Source organism: Callorhinus ursinus, unplaced genomic scaffold, assembly GCF_003265705.2.
Source record: "Callorhinus ursinus isolate GAN/ISIS: 27379988/994484 unplaced genomic scaffold, GSC_fseal_2.0 scaffold8, whole genome shotgun sequence".
NCBI classification, from domain to species: Eukaryota; Metazoa; Chordata; class Mammalia; order Carnivora; family Otariidae; genus Callorhinus; species Callorhinus ursinus.
In genome coordinates this window covers 25674134-25689037 of record NW_027397070.1, presented here as the reverse complement: position 1 = coordinate 25689037, position 14904 = coordinate 25674134, and the positions used below count along the sequence as shown (strand labels likewise).

The window sequence follows — 14904 nt, the reverse complement described above, 5'->3', positions numbered from 1 at the left end:
TCCCAGATTATAGAATCAGTGATTTAAAAGAACTGAAAGGTACCTAAAAAAGGGATTAGCATATCTTAAAGTGGAAACTCAGATTTGTAATGGTGTCAGCACTGAAGAAAATGATTTTTAATTTTAAAAAGATAAACCTTTATCATTCTGTATCAGTACCTCCCAAACATTTCCAAATTCAGTATTTGTTTTTAATATTAGGAACCAGAGTAAACTTTAATAATAGGTCACATGTTAAAAGAATAAACCTATGAAGAATACATTTCTTTGTGTACCAAATGAAAAAATATACAATGCAGTGAAACTCAAGTACATATACAAAGTGATTTTTTGTGCATTTTTGATCAAGAAGTTTATATTCTATATTAAATCATAATATAAAAGAAGCAGTATTTAGTTTTTGATAAAGCAACTGAGAAGCTCTCAAGTGTCTTTAAAAATAAAAGCTCATGGTATATATAAGATGATACAGATTGAATCAAGCCTGTTGAGTTATGCTATGCTTAAATGGATGACTGTGAAATAATTTAAAAATTCTGTAGAAATTAAATGAGCATATCCAAACATGGAGTAATATTACTACATGGTTTAATTATAACCCAGTAGTAGAATTTAGTAAATTCAAGCAGAACATGTGTACTGTCATCATAAATAAACACTTTAAATTATAACAGCATATTTGAAGACAAAACTAAGAAACTGTACATGTTAACAAAAATGATATAACCATGCATACATACATCTGCTTATTAAACACTGAAGTAAAAGAACTAAACCATTTTGAAATTTTCAGAGGAGCTTGGGATTTTACTCTGTCCTCATAGAAGCACTTTGAATGTTTGCATGGAGACATAAAACTGAATATTTAACTGACAATTGGTCATGCACCTGTACTTCTAAAAATTTGGATTAAATTTTCTTCTTTTCTGATTGTTCAGTAGATTCTGACTTTGGTGCAGGAAAAGCTTGATGATACAGATGTCTGTGGGTTGCTGCTGCACTGTAAAGCTTGTATAAAGCCTAGAAAGACAAGAATCAAGATTATAATCACAGATGTAAAATTTTTCCTGTTTAGTGTAATTAGTTTATGTACTATATAATTAGCATGCTAAATGTGGAATCTTTATGTCATTAGTCTATTTAAGATATAAATTAATAACTAATAATCTTAGAACTCAAAAATATTTTAGCTTGTCCACTCTGTGTAAGTTTTTGCTTTTGTGGATTGATCTTTGTGGTGGTAAATGGTTTATTCTCAGACTGCATTTCCTTGGACTTTGCACACCTTTTGGAGGAGGGCTTCCTAAACACTGTGCCCCAGGGGTGTGTTGAGAACTCATATCGTGAATATTACCAGTTTTGGAGGAATTATAGGATCTCATAACTTCTGAGTGCCAACAGCTGTTGTTTTATACACAGCGAGGCCACTTGCCATCCGGGCTTCCTTACAGGTTTTTCAGAATGGAACCGTTTTTTTTCCCCCATTATTTCCAGATATGGTCATGCCAGTAAGTACATATGTTGCCCCTCCCCTTGCCACACTGGGATCCTTCATTTAAACATTCTCTTCCCTTGTTCCCATTATTTGATTTATATCTTCTGAAACATTTTTCAGAAGCATTACCTCAGAAAGCCTTTTCTCATAAAGCTGTGATTGTTCTTTGTGTCTATAGTGTTTGAATCATAGGAATTTTTACATACTGCTTTACATAAGTGTCCATGAATATTTTTGTCCTTTTTCCCCCTCAGTAAATGTCTTAAGATTCATTCCCTCTTCTGACTTTCATATATTGAACCCTCAGTTAAAACCAACTTTTCTGATGTAATTCTGGAGTCTGTGAAGAGTCTGAATATTTTTAAAAGCTTAATATCCTTTAAATAGTAACCAATGCCCAGGAAATTCCATTAATTTTTATCTTTTTGAAGTCTCGATAGCTGTTTTCTTAAGTCTTAATAATACCATCATCAATTCTGTGAATGCACATTGGTGTAAATTGGTATTGTCCTAGATCTATCATAATCCTAACATTCAACTTAGATTTTTACTTTTTTAATGAATTTGTTTTTACTTTTTTAATGAATCTGTTTTACTGAATTTTACATAAAATTCTTCTCTATTGACTTGTATTAAATGTATCATTGGTATTGATTAAACGACATACTCCAGTTATATGTAACAGCAGAGACTGAGGAAAGAATTATGTGCTATCTCAGTAGTCGTTCCAGATCAGTTTTGCTTCCTGAAGATAATGACCAGAATAACTCTACAGAGATAATTTTTCTTATGTAACAAAGGATTCTTTCCTGCAAGTCCTGGTTCTTACCTCAGAGTTTTGCCCATGTGCAATAGGAGAAATGAACACCAATTTACAGGTTGGTTTGAGGAATGCTAAGAAAGTTACACTTTATACTGGCCTGGAACCTGCTTAGGTGGTAAAAGTAACTGTCACTCAAAAGTCCGCGTTAAAAACAACATCTAAAAGTTGTAGCTCCATTTCAATACCCTCTACTAGTTAGGTTTCCTCAAGATGCATAACTTTTTATTTCACTGTGCAGTAGAGCAAAATGCACAATGTTGGAGCTTAAGAATTTTGGAATTTTTTACACATTCAGGAAATAAAACATAAAACAGGATATTCTTGATAATCAACTCTTATGTTTCATATGCAGATCAAATCACATAAAATGTCTGGAATAAATACAATATTTTAAAACCATGTTAAAAATTCACAGTTAAAATTGTGAATCTTAGAAGAACACAGGAGCAGGTGTCACCAAAGATTTTTTTTTATTTAAATTCAACTGACACAGTGTGTTCTTAGTTTCAGAGGTAGAGTTCAGTGATTCATCCGTTGTATATAACACTCAGTGCTCAGTCCATCACCAAAGACTTTAATCCATTAATGGCTAGTTGGTTTATAAAATACCATAATTTTTATAAATATATAGCTCTCAATTAAAAATTTTAACTTACCTCATTTGTACTTCCCTGTGGCAAAGTCAGTTTAAAAGGGAAAAAAGAAAAGTATATATACTGCTTCATTAATAGCATTATGATAATTCAACTTTGTTTACAGTATTTCTGAGCATTTAAGAACAAATACTCCTACAGGTTTTTTCAATTCAGATTACACGTTTTATCTGAATCTTTCGAAGAACCCCATTGTATATTCCTCAGAGGGTTCAGCAGCATATTCTAGGAAGGCTTTGGGATTTACCTCAAATAGCCCCTCTTTAGTTTTCTAAGGGTGAGGAGCTATTTGAGACAGTGGCCCAGAGGATCCAGTTTTTAAATCATTCTTTACCCACAGTACTACCACTAGTTTAACTTAAACAGATTCTTCAAAGGCACATGGTAAATTCATTAGTTAAAATTCTATTTTAAAGAGTATATGTTAAGTATAAATGCTGGGAGAATTGTAGCTATTAGATGCTACCTGCAGAACATAAGTTCAAAAGTCTTAACTCCAAAAATTTATGAAGAATCTCAATTTTAGCCTCACTAAATGCCCCCAAAATTTTCATGAGGTAACTGAAGACATTTCCAGAATGACAGAGTGAGTTCATGATCGTTCTAGGTATGTTTATAATTGTCTTCCCTATCCATCATCAATTATTTGAACAGGGGACCACAGTGACCCTGACTCTAGGCTATGGTTAATTGAAACATAAAGGACAACTGACCCATGAGCAGCTGATCCAGAGGTTGACCTGGACTCATGCTGTGTTCCGGTACAAATGCCTAGTTCAGATAGAGACAATCTGAAGTAATCAGATCTTTCTTTTGCTTTTTAGGAGTTTATACTAAAAGAGATAGTGATACAACAACTTATGATAGTGGTTCACATACACAGCCAATGCAAATCAAATGATAGGTTGTAAGTACGAAGTAATCTTAACACATAAACAAGTCACAATCCACTCAATAAGAACTCAGCTTTCTCACACTTCTTTTAACAGCTTTAACTTTTAGGATATAAATAAAAGTAAAAAAACAAAACTGCCTAATCCACGGATATTTGAAGACACTGAACTGTTAACTGGAAACCAGTTACGTAGGACTTCACATATTGTATTACAGTTAGGTGTTTGTGTCTGGCCATCTTGACAGATTCTAAAGCTCTTGAAGACTAGGGCCCGAGTCAGGTTCACCTGTTTGTTTAGTTCTGACACCTAACATTGTGAATGGTACATAGTGTGCTACTAGCTGAAGAGGATTAAAAGTATTCTTACCTGGTCCCACAAGGCTGCAGCCACCTGGTCTATTACAGCTCCCAGCTCTCGGTATTCCCCAGAGTACCGGATGTACGCCCAGGTGCACAAGGTGATAAGAGTCAGTCCCATTATCATATTGCACAGGCTAGCTATGATGTCCAAACCAATGAATCCAGTCACACCAGCAATCACATAAGTGATAAAGATGACAACAAACAGTGTGGCTGGGGTACGAGCTGCATGGAAGATATTTTTGCTATCATTATGCTTGATATACTGGATGTAAAGTTCATCTATTTCACTCTCCAACTGTTGCAGGTAACGCCGGCTAAATTCCTCCCCACCCATCTTCTTCACCCCTCGGAATAGCTTCAGAGATTCTTCCTTAAGCTCCAAATGTTTGGCCTGTAGGTCATTAGGTGCCAGAAATGGTTTGTCACCACCACAAATCTGTATCAATAGAGAAGTGCTGTTTATGCAATGCAGAGTAAAATTAGCAACTGTATTACAATCTTCCACTTAGCTAGCTGAATTTGTTAGAACACATTAATCAAAAGGAATTTACATATGTTTTGTCAGTCCACATCTTTGCGCACTCCATATCACGCATGAGTATAAGTGGGACCAGTATTTTATAGATGACTTATGTAAAGCCATTTTTAATCCAAGTTCCTCAAGATGAAAAGGCATGATTCACAGAATGAACCCAAAATCAAATAAACTACTTATATACAAGTTCCTCTGGGAAATTTATTCTAACTCCACTGAAGTATTTTTGGCCAATGAGGTTTAACTTAAAACAATAGCAATGCTATAAAACTCAAAAGTAAAATTAGGAAAAACATGTTCTTTGGCAGTTTCACTGATTTTGTTTGAATGGAGCCCTTTCACAGTTTTTCTTCAAGAGACTAAATGGGAGCATATTCAATGTTCTTAGACTACATTTTCAGTTTTTTCAAAAGTTACAAGGGAAATCTCAGTTACCCATACCTTTCACTTTGGTTATTTGAGATTTAACTATAAAAGCATACTGTCATTCTAGTTACCCTTTACTTATGTTGTGAACACCATTCCATATACTGTATTTCCCTTGACTCTTGAAATTCCATCAATTTTGGATGTAATTATATAACTTATAAATTATATAAATTATATAATTTTCAGGGGGAAATCCTATCATATTAGTAGATATGTACAATCATTATTAGATTAGCATCCTAATTCAGAACGTTAAAAAGAGGAAATGCAGTATATAGAAATACTGGCCCTTGAAGTTTAATTTCTTTTTTTCCTAATGGGTTTTTGGTTTTGTTTTCTGTTTTTGAAAGAGAGAGAGAGAGTGTGTGTGTGTGCTGGAGGGGGCGGAGGGCCAGAGGGAGAAAGAGAGAGACTCTTAAGCAGGCTCCATGCCCAGCGCGGAGCCAGACTCGGGGCTTGATCTCACAACCCTGAGACCACGACCTGAGCCCAAACCAAGAGTCGGATGCTTAAACAACTGAGCCACCCAGGCGCCCTAACGGGTTTGCATGAAGGGAGGTGTAGTGGAGAGGGTAGCACATGTTATTTTAGTCATTAGGGCTTATAAATAGTGGGAAGATGCGGGGAAGGAAGGAGGAAGGAAGGAAGGAAAAGAAAGAAGGAAAAGAAAAAAATATATCTCTAATGTAGAGAGAATACATTTAAGATATGTTTTAAATTGTGCATACATAGTGTTCCTTTCCTAAAAAATATTTTAGGTATACAATAAATAGAAATGTGATATATATAGGCTGAGAAAGAATAAGTCAAAGCCACTTCTTTGCATGTGTAGACAGTGTAACTTGGAAGAAAAAAAAGAATGAGCTCATGGAAGAAATACTGATTTTATTTAAAATATTATTTCTTACCTCTTCCATCTTTTTGTTGTATGTATCCTTGGCAGTTGCCACGGCCGCTAAATTGTTAGCCTCTGCTGTGGCCTTTGGACAAAGTACAAAATATGATGTAAAATGGAATTCATATTTATTAAACCTTCACAGGCAATTCTCATTTCTGAGTATCATGTGCAAGAAATGTACAAGAACACAAGGTCATGAAATAATTTGAAAGTATTCAAGTATTTCCACTACATTTTAAAAAATTCGTAAAATTAAAATTTCAAAATACATAGAAGTTTACTCGGTAAGATGAATTTCCATTTGGAGATTTTTTTCCTCAAAAACATATTTTTAAGCCTCTCACCAAACGGGGGGGGGGAAATCTATAAACCCAAACACATGGGAAATAATACACAGTACATTTTGTATGTACTAATATATATACAAACATGTCTTAAGTTTAAGGACTGATACTGATAGAACAATGTATCACTGGTAACAAAAAGGAACTATTAAGAACTTAATTTTTTTAGATAAGGAAAAAGCTAGTTTCTCCTTTCTTAAATGTTTATTTGTAGAGACCACTTGTTTTAAAACCTGGACCTGCTTTTCTACTTGTTACATGTGTGAACCTAAGCCACAGTATGAGTCTGTTTTCTAAACCAATTTTGTACAAAGAGAATGAAAGCTTTGGTATAAAGTGCTTATATGTCAGCACAAGTGAAGCTCCTCTATGTGTACATGAACATGTTTAGCTGAACACACAAACAGTAGTTAACAGAAAAATAATCTTCCAATAAATCATTCCAATATTTTTATTTGCTAATTTCTGACGGCCAGATTGGAGCATATCTCTAGCTTAGCATAGCATAAAGCTAAGGAAAGCTTAGCTTTAGTGACAAGTATGTTTTAAAACGTCATGCCTCCTGATTAGTAAATACCTGTAACATGAAAAAAAAATACCTGTAACATGGATTTGGGATGTGGTAATTCTTCACCTTGGTAGATCTTTATATAAGCCTTAAAAAAAAAAAGGAAAGAAAAAGAGAGACTCAGGTTCAAGTAATTCCATTCCATATTTCTCCAATTGTGTTAAATTGTTTTCTAAGGTCTAAGGTCTTGACAGTTTGGGGAACCATTATCTTTCTCATTTTAATTCCCCCTTTCTTAGTTCTGTTCCTTTTTCCTGAAGTGCCCTTTTCACACAACTCCTCTTGCCAACCCTACCCTTCTTAAAGGCTTAACTCACTGCCACCTCCTCTAAAACTTTCTCACATCCTTCTGCTAGGAGTAACCTTTCTTTTTCAGTTACTCACGGGCATTTGTACCTGCTGATGTCATAAGCTTTATGGAAGAGATTTCTGTAAGGGTCCTTAATCTCCTGCTAAACTCTAAGCTCTTCCATAGTGTTAGGCACAGTAAGAATTCAAATTTTAGGTAGATAAATAACATCTCATTTATTGCAAAGAGTGATGAAGATAATCACACAGGAGGTATGTGACAGGATTTTAAATAACAAAAATGTGAATTTTAAAAATTGGTATTTTAGTCCTTGGAGCATCAATCCACAAATGAGATTGGTACTTGAAATTCCCCACTATATGTGGTTGGTTTAAAAAGTGTAGTGTTCGGTGCTACCTAAGGTAAACAAGTAAATGCAAATTTAAAATAATTCCACATCAAATCGGCCCTTGGTGCAGAGAGAGAAATTGCGGAAGAATTGTCTCCAATAGGAAGGCAAAGTATAGCCCCTCTGAGAACATCTTCAGAATGAAGGTAAAATTCTGCATATCTCATGACTGAAGACTACTACATGTTATGGACCTTAAGCAACACTTTCTCCCCCAACAAACAAATAGACTTAACCAACTCTTAGATATATTCATTTTTTTTTTTTTAACCAACTCTTAGATATATTCATACTTCAAAATATATTTCTCTCAAGATAAAGTTATCTCTTAAAGAGTTTTTAAAATTTTAATTTCAGGAAGCAAGCTCCTCTTGGGAGTCTAATGATTTTTTTATTTTTATAGATTCCTCATAACTTTGCCCCCATATTATAGGGTCTATAATTTTTTTGTTTGTTTCAAGTAGGAACTGCATTCTAAAACAATGCTCTAGAAATGAGAGTGATACCTTGAAGTACTCCACCAGACCTCGGCAGGTGATTTTGTTCCCATTGATCTCTTTAATATCTAGGCTCTCAGGACTAAGTAGCCAAGGAATGAGTATTTTCAAGTGTTTGATGAATTCATCATCTATTTCTACAAGTAAAAGCACATTCATCATTATTTTAAAAATCCAACCCAGTCCTCCATGCCATACAATGAAACAACCTTTGATTTCCTCCATTTCTTCCCCAGTGAAAAAGCCTTCCCTCACTTTCCCATCATCTAAATAACTCCTGCAGCCAGCTCACTTTTCTTGGGTTGGTGATCCTCCTTGCCTAAACTTCTACTGCTAGTCTTTACTTCATTACATATTTACTTATCCTCTACCCATAAAATAGCTTTCTTGATGTTAAATGTTAAATAAATATTTTATACCCTATTCACATAACCATTTAAGTATTCCAATGTACTTAAGTTTGTTGGTGGTTTTCTAAATGGGGAAAGTCCAGATACTTAACTGGCTTATAAGATATATTCCCTCCAGAAAATGTTATGCTAAAATTGCTGTTTTTAGTGTACCCACCTTATAAAAAGTATATAGAACTGCGTAAGGTGCATTATCTAGAACTCAAGTTCAGAAGGATAGTGATGGTGATGCCACCTCTGGTGGTGAAACTCACCAGTACAAATTAACATGGCAAGAGGAGGCCATGGAGAAAATCAGAGGATGTCTGAGTTGTTCACCTATCATGTTTAGGACATTTGATTACACATTCCCATGTTATAGCATTAGGTTTAAGCTTAACCTTACATATTTAGCAAAGTAACACAGAAAATACATCTTCAGAGAAGTCTTTTGAACACAGTGATAATTTCTGAAATCATTAGTTCAAAAGATACAGAAAAATACAACCTACATAAAAAGCAAGGTATATCCAGAGATTTGATATCTTAAGTAAATGTAGTAACTGCCTATAATTTTTTTTCTTTTTTTAAAATTATGTTAATCACCATAAATTACATCATTAGTTAACTGCCTATAATTTTTTAAAAATCTAAATTTCAGCAGAGTCACTGTTTTTCAGGCTTCGGGACTGGTGATTTCTGAGGTCTTAAGAATAAAGATTCAAATCATGTGATTGTGTTTGCATTTTCCTTTCTTGCTATTACAACCCCACTATACACTGAAATACCAATTTACGTAAGAATTCATGTTTCTCTCCTCTTGCTTGCTGCTTTTATGAGATGTACAAGCATAATGTTGGAAACCCTTCAGACTTATTTTACTTCATGTTTTGTACACCTCTGAATTTTAGTGCTCATCTTTTATGAGTACTTGTATAGGAGTTTATTTACATGTATTTGCTGTTTGCATTGTACCAATTTTTACTGAAATTTGCTTTGTATTGTATTTTGATGTATTCAAATTTATTATTGTGGTTTGCTTTCTAGTTAGCAATATTCACTAGTAATACTGGTGTTTGTATTATGTTACCACATTCCGTGTTGTGTTTTGCTGCCTGCTGTGTATCTGTATTCACTGATACTAATACGTTTCTTTTGTGCTATATGACTTTATGGGTTTTTTTTTAGCATTTGTAGAATATTACTATATATCTAGAATGTATGAATTCTTCCTGAATTTCTGTATAACACAAAAACATTTCTCATTATAAAATGACTTTAAAATCACTTCCAACACACGTATTTAAATTTCACCCTCCCATTCCCTTATTGGAATGGAACTGGAATGGAATAAGTAAGATACACCTGTGTATCTAATGCACCAGCAAGTGTGGTAATTATCATTAACGTAACCAGCATATAACCACATATTTGGATTAAAAATGTGTTCTGAAGGTGGCGTGAGCCAGTCTTTGTTCTAAGACTTCCAATTTTGGATTCAGAAAGTATGAACCAAATATTCATAACATACACAGGTGGTGAGCTCTTGCTAACAATATTAGTTCAGCACAGTAAACCCATGACCCAGAACATCTGCAGACCAGATCAATTTACAGAGGTGCACTAACTAGCTCTGGCCCACTGCAAGAATTCAAATAAGCATGTGTGGGTAGATGATTATTCGGAATGATGTTCTGTTTCCATCATTTCTTCAAATAATTTTTGCCACAAGAGTAAAACTTTGCTAGGAATTCAGGGGCTGGGCCAAAGTGGTTAATTTGTCACAATCATTGGGGACATGATAACATACTTTATAAGAACTCTGCAGGGCAGATGCACTGGTGTAGCACTGCTGTGTAAATCAACTAAGAAGATATTTTCTCAGGATTGCCTTCATTAGAAACACCTTTTTAAAAATAATTACCTTACAATGGTGTTTGGCTATGCTTCCTGAAGTCTAACTGAAGCTGCTAAGGATGTATCTCCACAATTTATGATGTGGTTACTGGTCATTCTACACGTGGTACTATAACAGAGAGCAACCTCAAAAAGAAAGGTAACTCCTTGTTAATTAAAAGATTCACTAAGCTAAGAGAGGTATTCATTGGGCACTTAGAAAGAACTGGTTGAATGTAGCATGAATGAATCTTATCCTTTTGATTTCCTATGTGGGATGTCATTAAATTAATAGTTAATTTGAATCATAGTATTATAAGTTTCATATAATATGGGAAATGGTAAGACAATTTCAATAATGTCAAGGACCATGAACAATACAGTAATTATAACAATTATTACTATTGGTAGTGAGCTAGAAAGTTATTTCTACAAGTTTGTGAAAGAGTATGTGAGAATTATCATCAAAGAACAATTTTTGCACAATTGTTTATTCAGAGACATTTCTTCCCTAGAGGAAGAAAGTTATTCAGATGCCAACCCTCTGGAAAACAGGACAGCCAGTGGACAAGACATCTTGGATAGAAACCACATCAACTTATAAGATTCAGAATGGGATGGGAAAACAATGTGGACAGCTGACTTTCAAAACTGCCCAAAGGAGAAACTGAGGCTAAGTAGAACATTTTGGCGAACACAGAGATTCAGGGGGAGTCCTATAAAGCCTCATCAAAATGCAACTTTGATGGGCACCTGAAGCTGCTTTTCATTTCTTTTTCTCTCAGGCTAGCCACTTTGGTAAACTCGTAATTTTGGGGTGCCTGTAAAGCAGTTGTGTGGGTTAATATATGTTTAGACATGTGAGTAAAATTTGATGGGAAACAAATCTGTTAAAAAATGCAGTTCTCTATCTGTGTGATTTGTCTTAAATTCTCTCCCTGAGCTCTTTCACTGCACAATGTGTCAGTTAATTTAAGAACTGTAGCTGTATACTACAAGAATGGAACAAGCCAGAGTACTCTTTTGACCCAATAAAGGACTGTTGTTGAAGGCCTGCCCCTCCCTGGCCTGGTTATGACTTCCCAACTCCAGAGAAGAAAGAGGGGCCTTGTGGGAGCCCTCTCTTTATGTCATTTACTCAAAACACACTGAAGGCATTAGGTAACTACACAGTATCAAGAGATCTGTGCTCATTGGTGGGCTAGAACTCATAAGTGATAGTGAAATGAAAGAATCCTGCAGTTCATGCATTAATATGTACCTACTGCTATCTGTTCTGTTTATATAAAGATAATTTAAAACTAAGAAATAATGCTGATGACTGAGATATCTGGGATTCTATTTATGATACTGTCATAGTTGAATAGAAGGTATCAGTATAAATGCCGTGGATACAGGGGGAAAAAATAGGTTTGCTTTTCAAACCTGCCAGTTCCATAAAGGTGGATAGATGTTATGTTGTTCTTTTTTAAGAGGAATTTTAAAGCCCTCTGAGAATAGCTGTGCTGAAAAGCTTGTTATGTCACTGCCTCACCAACCCTGGCACAATGCAGAATGACCACAGTAGATTAAATGTCTGCGCTCAGTGGCGTGGGTACTCAATGACAGGCTTATAAGTAAAAAAAGTCAGAAATGTCTTTGTACTACTCTGTATTAATTACAAAGCAAATATCTAAAGACCTGGTGATTATTTATTAGGAAATACTCACTTCTGTTTCTTCAGACCCCTACATCCACCCCATCCCACCCCTTTTTCTAACAAGTTGGGTTGGTTTGGAATCTTAAAATGTTAGTAATGCCTCTGTTTGACAAGCAACTACTATTATTATACTATTAGTATACATTATTTCAAAAACACTCTAGTGCTTTTGGGTTTTTCAGAAACTGGTCCTCATTCAGAAGAAGATTTAATTTTTAGTGAAGCTTTTAATAATTTATAATTAAATTCTTCAGTAGCATTTTTAAAGAGCTTGAGTTCAGAACTATGCAATATTTCTTTTGATCTCTAGTTATATAACTTATAACAACAATTATATAACTTATAGCATTTGAATAATATAGACATCTATTTTTCTCCTCTAATGTAAACAAGGAAAATTTAACAGGAAGACATTAAGGAGCATTTCTCAATGCACAGAGGTGAGCAGGAACCTCTGTGAAAAGGGGAGAGTCATTGCCTCCCAGGTGAACACAGGATTTTTCCTATTTTCTCCGTGTATGTATTCAGTACCCATAGAATCCTACAGTTCATCAAGGGGGTGTGCTCCAGCACCAGCCCAGGACTCCCAGTTCTCTTGGTAATTTTTAATCATCAGCCTCACATAAGTGGATAACCTAAATTAGCAGCTCTAAGCCCAGTAGATAAAATGACAGTTTTATAACCAGGATGAGTAATGTAAACATATTCATTAAAAGACAAAAATCTTAAAAAAAAAAAAAGACAAACCTTTCAGTTTTCCATCAAAGTTTGGATTGGTAGCTACTTTTAAGCCAGGATGAGGTAGCAGAAAACAGGAAATTTTGGTGAAACAGGAATGGATATGTTTTCGAACATTCTGTAGTTCTTCGTGCTGGTTCCCTGAGACCTGCAGCAAATCATTCTAAAGTTTAAACTACTTTCATCATAAACTGAACTCCAAAAGAATTCTGTGACATCTTCTATTTGCTACATCTTCTGGTCCCACAATGATAAAAATGACATGATAGGGCTGGTACTAAAGAAAAAATAAAGTGTTGGGTGAACGGCCATATCTAAGTATAGCATACATATGGCATTATTTTTAGAATTAACAAATGTTTACTCTTATGCTAACTCAGATGGGCCTTCCCATTTTTTTAGTACAAATTAATGGGGTTTTATTCTAGCTAGTTCTTACAAATTCCACTTTTAATTCAAGTACTCATAGGAAACATGAATAGATCATAAGATATTCCTACCTTCTTTTCAGGAGATACTCAAGACAGCCTCTTGTCACCTGGTAGGTATACATTTAAATTCTAGAAAGGCATCTGAATAGTTGGGTATTTATAAGCTAAATTGTCCCCATTTTTTCAAATGTATTTCACAGTTAGTTAATAGTACAACCCTAAAAGTAATTATAAACCTAAAAAGATAAGCTGAGAGATCCTGATTATCAAGAAACCGTATTTAATCTTAATTTAAAAATTTTCTCAGTAGTTATTTGTTGTGATATCTGTCCATTGTAAATAATTCATTCAATATTGAACTATCCTGACACTGAAAATGGAGAATCCTCTAATTTCACTTCCGTGAACTATTAGCAAAATGTTCTAAGACTGACTTTGGGGATTTTCAAAATCAGATATTTCTGTTAAATTGACTTTTAAACCTCTACTAAAACATGACTCCAGATTTTTGTACTGTCAGCCTTGAATGGACTTAAGTATTCAAATTTTATCATTAGGAATAAATCACTGTTTTGTAGATATCTACAAAAGAATTATCTGTATCATAATTATTGATAATATTTAAAACTGTAACTCTGAAAGTATTGTATTAAATACCAATCTTTGTTCGTAGAGACATTAGAAGGGTCAAATAAGATTATATCTAATAAGTATCCATTCTGCAAATCATTCCAACAAAAATAATTCTATTCACTATTGGTGAAATTTCATGCACCTAAATATCTAACAAACCTTGAGGCGTTTCTCCAAGAATTTGGAGCCACCTTCAGCTCCGTATGAAAATTCGTATGGGAAACTCCAATCCCGAACAAGAAATATCAGACTCTAAGAAACAATAAGAAGAAAAGATTGATAAGGGGACTTTAAATGGCCTCCCTGGGCTTTATATTGAAAACAATTAAACACTATTATTATCATTTGAATAGAGTTCTACACCACACTGTAGAATTATAAAAGCAAACATAAAACCTTTGAAAGTTTCTGAGCAATCTCTTCCCTATGAGATCATCCTTCCTGTTCCCACTAAGTGAAAAGAGAAAGCTACCCCAAAACTCATTGTAGTCACACAGAGCCATTCAGCCAGTTTGAGGGCACCTCCGTCTCTTATCTCTTGGTGGCATGCATTCATCTTGGCAATTTGGGGACAACTTTTTATGAAGACTCAAGTTTTATTTGAGGAAAGTTTTATCATCTCTTTAAATATTTTTCCTCTATTACATTTGTCCCATTCTCTTCTTCAGAGGCTCTCAGTATACATACACAGTATGCAGATGGGTAGGAATCCAGGTTTTATGGGGCCCAAAGTTTATACAATCTGTTGGGGGGAGGGCTCAATAGGAAAAACAATACATAATTGGTCTTGAAAGTGAACATTTATTTAGAATGAGAAAAATAACAAATTACAAATTAATAAAAAGCTGACAAATATGCAAACACACAAAAGCAGAAAAAAACTAACATACCTTTGTAATAATTTTTTTCCTACTGTTTTT

General features: G+C 34.5%; 1 protein-coding gene across 3 annotated transcripts in view; it reads right to left on the bottom strand.

Moving 5' to 3' along the window:
- Nucleotides 1-102: 102 nt before the first annotated feature.
- Nucleotides 103-14904, bottom strand: part of ATL1 (atlastin GTPase 1) — a 78223-nt gene continuing 63421 nt past the window's right edge. The window contains exons 8-16 of one of the 3 annotated variants that reach the window (XM_073895213.1): nucleotides 14144-14236; nucleotides 12930-13068; nucleotides 8208-8335; nucleotides 7035-7091; nucleotides 6102-6173; nucleotides 4234-4665; nucleotides 3685-3742; nucleotides 2975-2989; nucleotides 103-1020 (exon numbers count right to left, since the gene is read on the bottom strand). In XM_073895213.1, coding sequence (XP_073751314.1) covers nucleotides 2976-2989; nucleotides 3685-3742; nucleotides 4234-4665; nucleotides 6102-6173; nucleotides 7035-7091; nucleotides 8208-8335; nucleotides 12930-13068; nucleotides 14144-14236 — 993 coding nt within the window. In that variant the 3' untranslated portion in view covers nucleotides 103-1020; nucleotide 2975. The remainder of the gene's footprint in view (nucleotides 1021-2974; nucleotides 2990-3684; nucleotides 3743-4233; nucleotides 4666-6101; nucleotides 6174-7034; nucleotides 7092-8207; nucleotides 8336-12929; nucleotides 13069-14143; nucleotides 14237-14904) is intronic. The other 2 variants (XM_025870085.2, XM_025870086.2) reach the window with 2 other exon arrangements.